Below are 16,155 nucleotides of genomic sequence, written 5' to 3' on the forward strand. Positions count from 1 at the left end.
GAATACACATTCACCCTCCTCCTCCCCTTCCCCTAGCTACTGAATTAGACGCTCTGGGAATGGGGCCCAGGGGTTCGTGTTTTAACAGCTCTCTGGAGGGTTCCTCTGCCTGCTGAAGTTTGAGAATTGCCCCAAAGGAAGGAAATACTCTAGTCCGTGGCAGTGATAACTGACAGGTTTCACCTGCCGCTTCAGTTTCCGGCAGTGGCTAGTGTTCATCTGCACTACTGTGTTAAGGGATCCTGAGCCTTATCTGGGCTCCACTGGCAAGGGTACGTGACCGATTAGAAATGTCGGCTAAGAACGTGAAATCAGTGGGTGACGGTGTTTGTGTCTTTGTCAAATAATAGTCATTCTGCCAGAAGGCAGGAGCAAATGACCCCTTAAGCAGGTGGTCGTGGCAGAAGTTGTTGGAGTTAAACAGATTTAATTTGGGTTTACTTTCTGACTGATGGCCCAGAATCAGGGACTGACTATTTTCTTCACCTGTCTGCACATTAGTGAGGCCTCTCCTTGCCCTCTAATGCGGCTCGACCCAGTGGCTGGCGGATCTTTAGCAGTGGGTCTGAGCATCACTGCTGCCTCAGCTGTGGAAGAACTTTGGAGGAGAAACAGAGGAAAGGGAAGCGCTCTTGGTCTTGTTGCGGAACCCCTGTTTCCCACTGTTTCCACCACAGCTTGTGGTTCTGCTTCCTCTCCGCTGGCAGCGCTCCCGAGGAAGAGCAGACATGCCACGTGGTCTCTGCTTTGGTTGGGGGGGTGTCACGTGCAGAAGCAGGACAGGTCACCTACTTTTTTTTTCTACTAGTGTACTCTGATTTGTGTTCGGGCTCACGGGTTACTCTGCCTCCCTTAAGTGCCTGGTGGTGCTAGGAGCTGTGTGAGCGCTGCAAGAGAAGCTAAGGTGTATGTCTTTTAACATAGAGTGAACTTAGAACATGTGAAACAGTCTCAGCAGGAAATTTTGAGAGGAAAATTGAGAGAGGAAAGCGGGATGGGGTCTGGCAGTCCTGAGCGAGGGCCCACTACCTGCCGTGCGCTGCACTTTGACAGTCACTGTGGACAAGATCCCACCACCCCGTAATGACAGTGCCACCACCAGGGAATGAGACTCTAAATGTGGTACCCGCCGTGGAGTGCTCTGGCAGACACACTAGGGAAAAGCTGTGGAGGTCTGCAACTTTACGTGTGTGACCAGGAGCAGAATGGAGTGTGAGGGCAGCATTGCAGGGCGGGCTGGCGGGGAGGCTTTGGAGACATCCAGGGGCAGGGAAGCCAAGCGTGAAAGCAGGGGAGGTTCCAGAGTGAGAGCAGGGGACTTGAGTAGATGGGGTGTCCGGGGGGTAGAAGGGAGAACAGGTGAGAAGGAAGCTGTGGGTTACAGAACCGGGGAATGGGAGAGCCCTGGAAGAAGGTGCCCCGTCTGGGCCCTTCTGAATCAAAGTGATGGTAGAGAATCTAAGGGCCCATCTTCTGTAAAAGGTAGAAAGGTGGAACTTAGTCAGGGGCCATGGAGTTAAGAAAGGAAATTATCAGCATGGTCAACTCTTCGACCACGGAGACAGCACAGGGGAGGATGGGAAGCTGAGCCCTGGGAAGTGGAGGGAGAAGAGAGCGGGAGCTCCAGGCTCACTCCTTTGCTGTTGGTGTCTGTCCTCCCATGTAGGGCTGAGGGGTTCTACCAGGTCAGGACCAGCCCCTGGCTTTCTGTTTCCCAGGGACACATTAGATATTTGTGGAGTTAGATAGGAATTTTAAGAAGAGTGAGGTAAGAGAGAGAAGACGCTGCAGTGGCAGTCACCTGAGACCCAGGAGAGCTGTCTGAACAAAGGGAAGGAGCCAGGTCTCAGAGCCGCTGTGAGGCGGCGAGGGCGGTAGTTTAGTTGGGGCCTTTGCCCAAAAAGGTGGCAGGATGTGGGGGGTTTTGACATTATTGGGGTGTGAGTATGAGGCAGCCGCACAAGAGAACTTCTCACGGTCTCAGTTACATCCACAGGGTCAGAGGTGAGTGGGATAGGATCTCAGGGACAGAAAGTGGCCTCACTGCCACACGTTGGTCTGTTCATGGGAAGTGACTGAAATGACTTCTGAGCAACAGTGAAGTTGTATGAGGGGAGCCCCGTTGCTTGTCTTCCTACTGAAGCTCAGACCCCGAGCTCACTGTCCCTGCTTCCTCCTCCAGCGTTACCCCTGCTCGCCCTTCACACTCCACCTGTCCCCTCCATGCAGGGCTCTTTCCCCTCTTTGGGCCTTGTGGTCGTTGTCCCCTGCTGGGACACTTTGCCCCCCTACACTCCCTGGCTAACTCCTGCTAACCCTTTAGGTTTCAGCAAGGTCCCCGTTCTAGGGCAGGGTTCCACAAACTTTTTCAGCAAAGGACCAGGTAGTAAATAACGTTAGGCATCGGGAGCCATACAGTCTCCGCTGCAACAGCGCAAACCTATTGTGGTGTGAAAGCCCCAACAGGCGGTACGTAAACAAATGGGCACGGCTGTGTTCTCAGAAAAACTCTATTTACGAAAACGGGCTTGCCTTCCGACAGCAGTTTGCCCGTCCCAAAACTGAGTTCCTAGATCCAGTGGGGACAAGGGCAGGGTTCTGCTCACCACTCAGGAAACCCCCACAGATGGGTGGATCCAGGTTGAGGTTCAGGAGGCTCCGAGGCATGAGGGACCACATTATACCTGATGATGTGATTGACCCAGGAGCAAAGACAGGAGGGGACTTTATGAAAGAAAAGTGGTTTTCACATCAGGACCTGGGGGCTCAGGATGATTATCTTTATTCTCCAAATATCTCAATAATGTTATATATGGTACATACACATTTCATCAAATATGTGGGCATGTACCATTTATTTGTAATTTGTAAAGACACTGGTTAATGGTGTGGTGTGTAGGTCAGGAGCAGGCTGAAGGGCCAGGTGAAGTGTCAGGTCCAGGTGAGGATGGGAAGGGTTAAGACAGAGGGAAAGGATGACTGAAAGGCCTGTTTCCTGGGAGGTGTGAGGTCTCTGCTCCTTCCTGTGGGCCTTGGAAATAGAAGAGGAAGTGGCCAGCATGGCTGAGTTGCATTTCTTGGCCTAGCAGTCTGTCAGAAGCTGATTTTGGCTCTGAGTCTGCCTCTGAAAACTCTGACCCGGGCACTGGGGCACACTAATTTTCACTGCAGTATTTATTTAGAGACAAGAGAAAGGAAGGGCCTCAGGTTTGGGTTGGCGAGGGGAACACCCTGTGCTCCAGGGCTTCTGTTTGGATTGGCCCTTGCCTGCAAGTCTGGCCTGTGGGCCTTTCCAGCTGTGGGGTTTGCTTATACTGGAGGAGGTGTTGAATTTGTGAGACTCGGATCGCAGGCCCAACCAGGGGTGAGGGGCCTGGGCCACAGGACTGGCTGTTTCTCCTCTGAGAGCCTAAAGAAACAAGTCAGCCCGGACTCCGTGGCATGCTCTGGGCAGATGCTCATTCATGGGAGTCCTCAGAATCCAGGTCTCCCTGGAAACATGGCTGTGGGGACAGGGAGCCAGAGGTTTGGATTCCTCAGGGAGCAGAGAGACTGACTACAAGGTGCTTTTTTGGGCCTGCTTTCAAATGTGAGGGCTTTGCTCTCTGCTCTCCTGAGTGGGAGGAAACTTCCACCCCAGATGAGTAGCAATTGGGGGAGGGACGTGGAGAGCATCTTTTAGTAACCTCTAGCCTCTCTCTTTCATTTCGGATGCGGCTTCATAAATGTGGACAACATAAGAATACACTAGCCTTGTATTGTTTTTGTTCCCGCAGTAAGTTATCTGCTGGGACTTTTGTTTTCCTTTACAGAGGGGAAGGGAGGGAGAAAGGGAGAGAGACATTGATGTGCAAGAGAAACATTGACCAGATGCCTCTCGCATGCCCCTACCTGGGTACCTGGCCCTCAACCCAGTTACGTGCCCTGACCAGGAATCGAACCAGCAACCCTTCGGTCTGCAGGCCGGCACTCAATCCACTGAGCCACACCAGCCAGGACTATGCTGGGATTTAGAGGAGACTTGGGTTGGGAGAGGTCTCACCGAGTCTCCTGGATTCCCCTGGCTGCTCAGAGGGCATACAGATTAGATGGCATACTAGTTGCCTTTATGCAGTTGTTTTTTAAAGTAGTGTTTATAGTCATTGAGGAAGGCTGGTAGTGAATATAACGTAAGATAAGGCCACTAAAAGGCTTAATGAGCCTAATATTGAAGTCAGCTTTGTGGGGGGAGGTCAGGAGACATGACCAGTGATGTAACAGTGAGCGGAAAGGCATGAATGGTGGTTATCTTTAAGGGGTAAAATTACTTGGGGTTTTTATTCTCTTTAAATTTGTCTGTATATTCAGTTCTTCCCCCACAATGAGCATATCACTTGTGCAATAGTTCTTGCTTTCTTTAAAAATAGTTGATCTTTTTAAAATACATACTCATTGTAACACGAACAACACTAAGATGTATAGAGGTAACAATAACAACGTAATGGTAACCTGGGCCTTACTCCCCTTCCCCGTGCGCCCCTGCCCCCGCAGAGACCACAGTCACAGCTTGGTGAGGACCCAAGCACCCCTTTCCCTTGTCTATATAAACACATACAGAGCTGGGTTGGCTTTTCAGTTGGGGAGGGGGTGGTTTAAATTGCCTCATTCAATCACTGGAGATGGCACCTAGTTTTTTGTTTTTGTTTTTCGTTTTTACTGGAATACATTATTGCCATCAGTAAAAGACTAGTACAGATGTGGCTCAGCCTTTTGCACCATTGCATAGTATTCGATAGTGTATACCGTGATTCATTTGCCTATGCCCCTTCTGTGGGGCAGCCAGGTTAGTTTCAGTTTTTGCCATTCTGAACAGTGCTACATAAACATAATGTTTATGTAACCTTGGATTAGGACTCTTTTTCTTCTGAAAGGCCAAAAGGAAATGAGTTTTAAGTGTTCTAGAATATTGTCAAATTGTTTTCCCAAAAGACTGTGGCAGTTTAAACTTTTTATTAATTTTTGAGTATAATAAAATGTTTCCAAAGGGCTTGGCACTGGGAGTCAAGAATCCTGCACCCCACTCCTGGCCCTGCTGTATGAAGTTGGGCAAGGTATTTCCAAGCTGTGGAGTTTGTACTTAGAATAACATTCTCATGTATGAATGTCGGGGGTTGGGTAGATTCTAGCGGTCTGCCAAATCCTTTCAAGCCCAGGAGTTTTATGATACATGCAGATATGCTCTCTTCACATGTGTTCATTTCTTTCTTTGAATTAATTCTCTGAGGAATTTAAGACTCTGGATAGCCTGTGTCTCTGAAGAAGACACGGGCCTGGAGCCTTGTCTGTTGCTTGTACCTCTGAGCCCAGAGCCTCAGTGGGGCTATGCTGGACTGGTAGCTATTTCTCAAAGATTTTTAGAGCTTTACTGCAGACTAAAAATTCCTCTTTCATTTAGTTGAATAAAGCATGAGACAGATAGAAGCCACACTCCACCAGGCTGAGGTGAGCTCTTGGAATGGTAGTAATGATGCTGAAGATGCCGCTGATCACCCCTCTGTTCTACACTTTGCGCCCAGGTGTGCCGGCATGTGAAGAACGGGGACATTCTCCTACTGAACCGGCAGCCCACCCTGCACAGACCTTCCATCCAAGCACACCACGCCCGCATCCTGCCCGAAGAGAAAGTCCTACGGCTCCACTACGCCAATTGTAAGGCCTATAACGCTGACTTTGATGGAGACGAGATGAACGCTCATTTCCCCCAGAGTGAACTGGGCCGGGCAGAGGCCTACGTCCTGGCCTGCACGGATCAACAGTACCTTGTTCCCAAGGTGGGTCTGACCTTGAGGCCCGTCTACAGTCATCGCTGGCACAACTTGGCACTTTAGATGTGGGCCCTCTCAAGCTGCTGGGGTCAGTAGGCAGCTCTGGGGCAAAAGCACATGTAACACAGGGTTCTGGCTTCTTCCAGCTGGCGTTTTCGGTCCTCTAGTTGCTTAGAGCCAGGGAAAGGTTTCTGTTTTGCTGCTTCTTAAAAATAGAAATGATAAGGGTCGTCGCCAAAAGCTGAGTTCAGTAGCTACATAATAGGTCTTGTCTTCCAGACTTGGGTTTGGATTCTGCAGTTTATTACCCTTGGCAAGGATTAGCATCCCCATTGTGTTGGTCCCCATGGTTTTCGAATGACTTTGATCCTTTGAATTCTGATATGCATGAATTTTAAGAGGCAGGCTAACTCCTAGGGCCCAAATGAGATCCCCCTCCAGGCCACGAAATCATCTCCTCTTTGAATCCCTTCTCTCTCTGAGGTTGGTCCTCAGAGGCAGACCCATGTGGTCATGGCTATCCAGAGGAACACACGGAAGGATGCAGCTTCCTTCCCCCTGGCCTGGCTAGATGACCCCTTCCTATTACATGGCAGGGGTCTGAGTCAGTGTGTTCATGGGGGCAACAGAGTGGGGAAAGAGCTGGTCCCTCTTTACCCCTCACCACTTACCCAAAGACCTGAGACCTTTTCAATTACAAGCCGTTTGCATCAGAGTGATTCATAATAATGCATCACTTGGGCTGTGGTGGAGTATGCAAGAGCTAGCAGTAATAACGAAATGGTATAGAACTGTGGCTACCATTTCCAAACACTTTTCCAGTGCCAGCACTGCAGAGCACTTTGGAGACTTCTCCTTCACTCTCCCCACAGAGGGTGAAGTAGGTGATGTTCAGCCCATGTTTACACGTGAGGGAGTGTGTGACTTGCCCCAGGACACACAGCTGAGCAGCAGGAGGAAGGACAGGGCACTCCCGGATCCTGTGGAGTTTTATTCCTTTTCCCTTCTGTGGGCCCTGCTGCCCTCCTGCAGGAGAGATGGAGCCCCTTGCACTCAGGGGCCACCGGAAGCTGCTCAGAGATGTCCTGCACAGATAGGTGCCCTCTCCTTCTGGGAACTTCTTTTTCCCATCAGTCATCTGCCTCCCTAGGAATCAGGCAGGTGGCCAGGGGCCTAGCATCCCAGCTGCTTTTCCCACCAGACATAACAACACAGTAGCTTTATAGGGGACCCAAATGTTCAAGTTTAACTTTATTTCCCTCCTCTGCCCACCCTAGCCAGCTGTTGGTTAGGGAAGGGCCAAAAAGTAGGAAGGAGGAGTTGGGGCCCACTCAGGTACTCAGAAATTAGAAGAAATAATTCTACTAAATTTTACCAGTAATTTTGCTAATAATTAGAAGAAATACTTGGAATAATTTTATTAACTTGAAGAGTGGCTTGTTTTTTCCTATAATAATAACTGTCATAGCTGTAGTAGAGGTGGCAGAAAAAGCTCCTCCACTGAGCCCTGCCTGTTCATCAGGCACTGCTCGAAGCCATTTGCAAACATTCGTATTTAGTTCTCAGCAGCCTTATGAAGCAGGTGTGATTGTCATGTGAGGAAACATACGTGAGTAGCGTGCCAGCCAGCAGTGAGGCCAGGACTTGAACCCCAGCCCACGTGGTCAGCCCCTTTGATGGGCAAAGCTGGGGCTCAGTGAAGACACGTGGAAGGAAGAGGTTCCCAGGCTCAGGCTGGCCCTCGAACTCTGGGAGTGGTGTCACTGTTCACTGCAGGAACACTACCGGAGAGCAGCTGATGGTAACGTTTTTGCTGGCATAGTGACCTCTGGACATCAGCTGCATGGGCAGTTAGGGCGCTCTGAAATTCTCCGACCAGTGAACTTGAATGTTCTGTACTTGGTTTTGATTGACAAGGGTAGTATAGGGGCTTCATGCTCACCTGTGTGCTGCAAAGGACAGGCCTGTTCAAATCCACATGTCCCTCATCACATGCTTTTTTACGGCCTATGGGTTTTAGGTCAGAAGACAGGCACAGCGTAGATAAGTAAGCTTATATCAGTAAATTAATTTCCTTTTTTAAGTTTATTTTTCAGTCACAGTTGACATACAATACTATGTTAATTTCAGGCCTGCACCATAGTGATGAGACATTTATAGATCTTGTGAAGTGCTCACCCCAATAAGGCTCGTACCCAGCTGACAGCGCACACAGTTATTACATCGTTGACTGTGCTCCCTGTGCTGTGCTTGACACCCCTTTGATTAGTTTCATGACTGGCAATTTTTACTTCTTGATCCTTTTCACCTTTCTTTACCCGTCTCCCACCCTGCTCCCTTGTGGTGATCATCAGTTTGTTCTTTGTACCTTTGAGTTTATTTTGTTTGTTCATCTGTTGTTTTATAATCTACATCTAAGCAAAAACATACAGTATTTGTCTTTCTCTGTCTGACTACCCTTTAGGTCCATCCACATTATCAAAAGTGGTGAGATTGCATTCTTTTTTATGGCCAGGTCATTCCATTGTTTGTATGTATGTATGTATGTATGTATGTATTAAATTTTTTTATTGTATTTTTTCCCATTACCATTTAGTTCTCTTATATCCCCTCCCCCCTGCAATCACCTCACTGTTGTCCATGTCCACCAGTCCTTTTTCCTTTTTGCTCAGTCCCTCCAAATATGATATTTGTCTGTCTTTCACTGGCTTATTTCTCTTAGCATAGTTCTCCAGGTTCATCCATACTGGTGCAGAGGGTAGAATTTTCCTGTTTTGTGGCCGAGTAGTACTCCATTGTGTAAATGTCCCATAGCTGTTTTATCCACCCATCTACTGATGGACACTTGGGCTGTTTCCACATCTTAGCGACTGTAAATAAGGCTGCAGTGAACATATTGGTGCTTAATGTTCTTTTGAATTAGTGTTTTGAGTTCCTTTGGATATATTCCCAGGAGTGGGATCACTGGGTCAAAAGGCAGATCCATTTTTCGTATTTTGAGGTATCTCCATACTGCTTTCCACAATGGCTGTATCAGTCTGCATTCTTCCCCACAGTACAAAAAGGTTCACTTTTCTCCACATCCTTGCAAGCACTTGTTTATTGATTTATTGATGATAGCCATCAGTAAACCAAATACAGCAATGCATCAGAAAGATCATACACCATGATCAAGTGGGATTTATTCTGGGAATGCATGGTTGGGACAACATTCTGACAGGTATGAGATGAATCTCATTGGATTTTAATTTGCATTTCCATGATGAATGGTGAAGTTGAGCATCTTTTCATATGTCTATCGGCCATCTGTATGTCCTCTTTGGAGAAGTGTCTATTCAGGTCCTTTACCCATTTTTTTAATTGGGTTGTTTGTTGGGTTTGGGGATTTTTTTTTTTTTTTGTATTGAGTTTTATAAGTTCTTTATAAGTTTTGGAAATTAACCCCTTATCAGATGTATTGGCAAACATGTTTTCCCATTCCGTGGGTTGTCTTTTTATTTTGTTGATGTTTTCCTTTGCTGTGCAAAAACTTTTTAGTTTGATGTAGTCCCATGTTTTTAATTTTTTCTTTTGTTTCCCTTGCCTGGGGAGATCTGATAAAATACTGCTACAAGAATATCCAAGATTTTGCTGCTTATGTTTTCTTGTAGGATTTTTATGGTTTGGGGTCTAACATTTAAGTCTTTAATCCATTTTTAATTTATTTTTGTGTGTGGTGTAACAAGGTGATCTAGTCATTTTTCTGCACATGTCCAATTTTCCCAACACCATTTATTGAATAAACTATCTTTAGTCCATTGTATGTGTTTGCTTCCTCTATCAAATATTAATTGACTCTAAAGTATGTGTTTATTTCTGGGCTCTCTATTCTGTTCCATTGATCTATGTGTCTTATTTTTATGCCAGTACCATGCTGTTTTGATTACTGTCACAGTACAGCTTGATATTAGGTAGTGTGATTCCTTCAACTTTGTTCTTCTTTCTCAGGATCACTGTTGCTATTTGGGGCTTTCTGTGGTTCCATATAAATTTTTGAAGTATTTGTTCTCTTTCTTTGAAATACAGGTCTTTACATCCTTGGTTAAATTTATTTTTTGATATTTTATTCTTTTTGAAGCGATTGTGAATGAGATTGTTTTCTTAATTCCCCTTTCTGTTAGTTCATTATTAGCATATAAAAATGCAGCTGATTTCTGGATATTAATTTTATATCCTGCTAGTTTGCTGAATTCATTTATTCTAGCAGTTTCTTGGTGGAATCTTTGGGGTTCTTTATGTATTGTATCATGTCATCTGTAAATAAAGACGGTTTTACTTCTTCATTTCCAATTTGGATGCTTTTTATTTTTTCTTCTCTGATTGCTGTGTCTAGGGCTTCCAGTACTATGTTGAATAAGAGGGGTGAAAGTAGACATCTCTGTTTTGTTCCCAATCTTAAGGAAAACTCTTGGAGTTTTTGCCCATTGAGGATGATGCTGCCACTGGGTTTGCCATAAATGGCTTTCATTGTGTTTAGGTATGCTCCCTTTAATCCCACTTTGCTAAGAGTTCTTACCCTAAATGAATGCTGGATTTTATCAAATCCTTTTTCTGCACCTATTGATACAATCATGTGGTTTTTATCCTTCATTTTGTTTATGTGATAAATCACATTTATTGATTTGTGATGTTGTATCAACCTTTCATTCCCAGAATAAATTCCACTTGATCATGATGTATGATCTTTTTGATACATTGCTGTATTTGGTTTGCTGATATTTTGTTGAGGATTTTAGCATTCATCAGGGATATTGGCCTATAATTTTCTTTGTTTGTAGTGTCTTTATCTGGTTTTGAAATTAGGATAATACTTGTCTCGTAAAATGAGTTTGGAATCCATTGTATTTATGTACCACAACTTTTTTTTAATCCACTGTGCCACTGATAGGCACTTGGGTATCCTCATTTCTTGGCTATTATAAATAATTCTGCAGTGAACATAGGGGTGCATATATCTTTTCAAGTAAGTGTTTTGGGTTTCTTTGGATATATACCCAGGAGAGGAATTTCTGAGTCATAAGGCAGTTTTATTTTCAATTTTTTGAGGAACCTTCATGTGTTTTCTGTAGCGGCTACATCAATTTGCATTCCCACCAACAGTGCACCAGGGTTCCCTTTTCTGCACATCGTTGCTAACACCTGTGGTCTGTTGACTTTTAAAAATAGATTTTATTGATTTTGCTATTACAGTTATCCTATTTCCTCCCCCCCTTTATTCCCCTCTGCCCTGCACACCCCCTCCCACCCACATCCCCCCCTTTAGTTCATGTCTATGGGTCATACATATAAGTTCTTTGGCTTCTATATTTCCTATACTATTCTTAACCTCCCCCTGTCTATCTTCTACCTATCATTTATGCTACTTATTCTTTGTACCTTTTCCCCCACACTCCCTCTTCCCCCTCATAACCCTCCACATGATCTCCATTTCTGTCATTCTGTTCCTGTTCTGGTTGTTTGCTTAGTTCTTGTTTGTTTGTTTGTTTTTAGGTTCAGTTGTTGACAGTTGTGAGTTTCACAGCTCACTGTATAGTTGTCACTTTACTGTTCATAGTTTTGATCATCTCCTCTTTCTTAGATAAGTCCCTTTAACATTTCATATAATAAGGGCTTGGTGATGATGAACTCCTTGAACTTGACCTTATTGTTGCAGTTACACATGATCTTCCTACTTTTGTTTTCTAACCTTTGTAATAGCTTTATAGTTGGTTGAATAAGATAATTTCTTAGCAAACTCAAAGTGAAAAACTTCTAGGGAATGATCTGAGGTTCACTTCACTTTTAGTCAATATCTTTTATGTCTTAGGTAAAGAGCTTTTGATTTTTTTTTTTTTTTTTTAGATTTTATGTATTTATTTTTAGAGAGAGGGTAAAGGAGGGAGAAAGAAAGGAAGAGAAACATTGATGGGTTGCCTCATGTACATGTCCTGACCAAGGACTGAGCATTTGCTGTGACTGAGAATCAAACCTGCAGCCTTTCACTTTGTGGAATGATGCCTAACCAACTGAGCCATGTCAGTCCGAGCAGAGGTTTGGATTCTTGATACATTTCATTTAGTCCTTAGTATAAATGCCAAGAGGTAGAATCCTTAGTTTTATTTATGGTTATAAAAATGCAACATGGCTTGCAGTATTTTGGTGGCAACATCCTAAAAGGACAAGAAGAACTGCTTTTGTTAAACTGGGGAAGCCATATTTTCGTAATGTTTTTGGTATATTTTTCTTTGTTTCCATTTCTGTGTTTTGTTTTTTAGGGTTTTTTAAAAGATTTTGTTTATGTATTTTTAGAGGGGATGGAAGGAAGGGAGAGAGGTAGAAAAACATCAACGTGCGGGAGAAACATCGACGAGTTGCCTCTCGCACGCCCCCAAAGGGGGAACCAACCCGCAACCCAGGCATGTGCCCTGACTGGGAATCAAGCTGGCAACCCTTTGGTTTGCAGACCTGTGCTTAATCCACTGAGCCACACCAGCCTGGACTCCATGTCTTTTACATTTCCAGGTGCTCTTAACTAACAATTGTATACAATTAAAGCATTTTTGTTGTTTTTTTGTATTTCATAGAGTAGTGTATTGTCTTCTTATTTAAAACAGAAAAATGAAACTTTATTTCTTTTACAGAAAACAGTTAAACTTTCTTATTAATGTTTTTCTTTTCTTTTGTATTTTGTGTTTATGGAGGGCCAGTGCTTTGTGGAAATTATATTTGTTAAGGCCTGAGAATAGTTTTCTGACTTCTACTTAGGTAGAAGATTCAAGTCATAGAAGACCCTAATTCTCTAAGCATACTGACCGAAGACATTAATCGTAGTGTCATTTTGCTGTGCTATTAAGTGGAATAGGATAGCTAACAATTATCTGGGTTTTTGACTTAGAGATGGTCTTTTTGATTCTAAGCAGGATTTAGAAAATTCAGAATCATAAGTTGACCCATAGTAAATTGCTTTAATCAGCATTCCTTCCTAGAATTCATGATTACTGCATTGAAAGCAATTTAGCCATTAAGGTAATTTTCTAGTCATGTAGAAATCTGGACAGAGAGAGGAGAAGGCATGGAATAGACCACATAACTTGTAATTATGTTCTTTAAAGGAAGAAAACGAAAGGAAAAATCTCTATCTGCCTCCCTCCAAAGATTGTGGGCTGAGTCAAGTGCTTAATACTGGTTTGGGTTTCCCCCAAGGAAAATAAGATCATGTCTTTGGAACAAGATGCAGAGTTTAATTTTTATTCAAGTTGGTAACTCAAAGCCTTTGTAAGAAGGGCCGTGTGCTCCGTCTGATAGTGCCTTATTGTATCCACAGCATCTCTTCAGCCCGTTTGTAATAATTAGCTTTGAGTTTACATAGAGCCATTGTTGCAGTATATTTAGACTATTTGACAAGTGTTCCTTTAAGCTTTTGAATTACTACATGTGGTTTAATTACTCGTGCTTCACCAAGGCTGCCTTTTTGAGTTCCTTTAGCCCTAGTTATGAACATGGCAATAATATTGGGTAGTATTTTTTTCTTAATCCTCACCCGGGGTTGTGTTTATTGATTTTAGAGAGAGAGGAAGGATTGAGAATGAAACATGGATGTTGGAGAGGAGCATCGACTGGCTGCCTCCTGCACGCGGCCAGACTGGGGATCTAACCCACATCCCTCCAATTACAGGATGACGCTCCAACCAACTGAGCAGTCTGGCCAGGGCAGTGCTGGGTAGTATTTAACAAAATCAAATGATAAAAATCTTGAGATCCAGGGCACAAACTTTTCTTGTTTCCGTGAATGTTGAAGTTTGCACAGCTATTTTTACTGTAGTGTGCCTTATGTTGCCATGAACACACACCTGCGGGTAAGGTTCAGGAGACTGAGGGTCAGAAAAACCATAACACGTGTCAAATGAGTTGAATGTACCGAACCAGAAATCGGCTTTTATGAAAGCCCTGGTTTGAGCATCTGGTAAATAACGGCCCTTTTTAAGGGCCCGCTACGAACGTGTGCCGCACTGTGAAAAGACATTCTTTCCTTCTTCCGAGTCGTGTGTGTCAGGTCCTCTCATGACCCTCTCGAGGAGCCTCTGCCTGAACCCTGCCTCCCTGCACCGGCCGACTCCAGGTCACTCTCAGGCCTCACTGTGATACGGCCCCTCACCGAGACCCGCCTGGCCATCCCCCTGCCTCAGATCTACATTATGATCCATTCTGTCAGTTTCCTCCGTGTCATTTAAAACTCTTGTGTCAATGTACTTATCTAGTCATTTTTTTACTGTCTGGCTCTTCCTTGTCATGAGGGATTTCTGTCTGTTCCACTGAAGTAGACTGAAGGGCTAACCAAGTGCTCAGACACATAGTAGGCTCCCAGTAACTGTCGAATGGATGACCAATTTATAGGAGAACCGGGCCAGAAATGTGTGAAAAATACTAATGCGTAAAACCAAAATACAAAAACAAGAACATAGCTAACAGTAGCCAGGCCACATTTATGCATAAATGTCAAAATTATGCGGGAGTAACTAGAACCAGATGGGATTATGGAGGAAAGGACTGTGGAAGTGGTTGAATTAGAAGCAGTTTTGATACAGAACTGTGAGCAAATGGCAAAGGTGGAAACCAGTCAGGAAGCCCTGGTCATGCGCTTTGGAGGGCAGTTTGTTCTCAAAACAAGAGGCCTGGGCTCTGGCCTGAGGCTCCGGAGAAGGCAACGTGAGGAAGGCAACATGGGGCTACGGCAAGGCTGTTGCTAGGAGGTGGCCTCCGAGCAGATGATCAGGAATTAGATGTGACTTAAAATTTATCTTTGTTCTTCTTTTGTCTTGATTTGTAGGATGGCCAGCCACTGGCAGGATTGATTCAAGATCACATGGTTTCGGGCGCAAACATGACCACTCGGGGTTGCTTTTTCACCCGGGAGCAATATATGGAACTGGTGTACCGAGGACTCACAGACAAAGTGGGACACGTGAAGCTCTTTCCCCCTGCTATCCTGAAGCCTTTTCCACTGTGGACGGGAAAGCAGGTAATGGGAGAAAACAACCAGAGTACACATCAGAAGGAAACCAGCCACTCATATAAAAGGTTTCATTCCGAGGGGAGCCCATACCAGAGACAGAGAAATAAATCAGACAGTAGTCTGACTGTCTCTTTGATGGGCTCATGGGTCTGGGTGGTTTCAAGGGCATATCTACTAAGAGGAGGCTATGTGGTTTCTGTCCTTTGCTTCTAACTTAAACTTGATGTGCTTGTTATCCAGATACAGTGGTTATGGGCAGTGGTGTTGGTGGTAATATCAGTAATATTTGTTGGGAGGGGCCAAGTGCTTTGCTGAGTGCTTTACTTTTTAAAAAATATTTTATTGTTTATGCTATTACATTTGTCCGAATTTCCTCTCCTTTCCCCCCTTCCACCCAGCCCCTCCCAGTCCCTCAGGCAATCCCCACACCATTCGTTGTCCATGTCCCTGGGTTATACATATGTTATTTGTCTAATCCCCTCACCTTTTTACAACCAGTCCCCACTTGTCCCCTCCCCTCTTACAGCTGTCTATTCCATGTTTCTGTGCCTCTGATTGTCTTTTGCTCATTAATTTATTTTGTTCATTAGATTCCACATATAAGTGAGATCGTACGCTATTTGTTTTTCACTGACTGGCTTATTTCAGTTAGCATATTAGTCTCCAGGTTCATCCATGCTGTCTCAAAAGGTAAGAGTTCCTTCTTTTTTACTCCTGTGTAGTATTCCATCGTGTAAATGTACCACAGCTTTTTGTAACATCCATTCATCTACTGATGGCGCTTGGGCTGTTTCCAGATCTTGACTACTGTGATCATAGGGGTGCATATATTCTCTTGAATTGGTGTTTCAGGATTCTTAGGATATGTTCCCAAAAGTGGAATCACTGGGTCAAAAGCCAGCTAATCTTTTTTGAGGAAATTCCTTACTGTTTTCCACAGTGACTGTACCAGTCTGCATTCCCAACCAGCAATACATGAGGGTTCCCTTTTCTCCACATCCTCACCAGCACTTGTTTGTTGATTCATTGATGGTAGCTACTGGCAGGTATGAGGTGATCATCTCATTATGGTTTTAATTTGCATCTCTCTGATGATTAGTAAACTTGAATATTTTTTTATGTGTCTGTGCACCCTCTGTATGTCCTCCTTGAAGAAGTGTCTGTTCAGGTCCTTTGACCATTTTTTAATTGGATTGTTTGTCTTCCTGACATTGAATCGTATGAGTTCTTTATATATTTTGGAGATAAAACCCTTGTCTGAGGTATTGTTGGCAAACAAATTTTCCCATGTGGTTGGCGCCCTTTTCATTCTGATGGTGT

At 44.4% G+C, this 16,155-nt stretch overlaps 1 protein-coding gene across 1 annotated transcript in view; it reads left to right on the top strand.

Annotated features, from left to right (window-relative positions):
- POLR1A (RNA polymerase I subunit A) overlaps positions 1 to 16,155 on the top strand; it is an 83,764-nt gene that overhangs the window by 27,271 nt on the left and 40,338 nt on the right. Inside the window, exons 13-14 of the mRNA XM_024558484.4 lie at positions 5,556 to 5,810; positions 14,650 to 14,841. Coding sequence (XP_024414252.2) covers positions 5,556 to 5,810; positions 14,650 to 14,841 — 447 coding nt within the window. The remainder of the gene's footprint in view (positions 1 to 5,555; positions 5,811 to 14,649; positions 14,842 to 16,155) is intronic.

The sequence above is a fragment of the Desmodus rotundus genome, chromosome 5 (assembly GCF_022682495.2).
Source record: "Desmodus rotundus isolate HL8 chromosome 5, HLdesRot8A.1, whole genome shotgun sequence".
In the NCBI taxonomy this organism is placed as follows: Eukaryota; Metazoa; Chordata; class Mammalia; order Chiroptera; family Phyllostomidae; genus Desmodus; species Desmodus rotundus.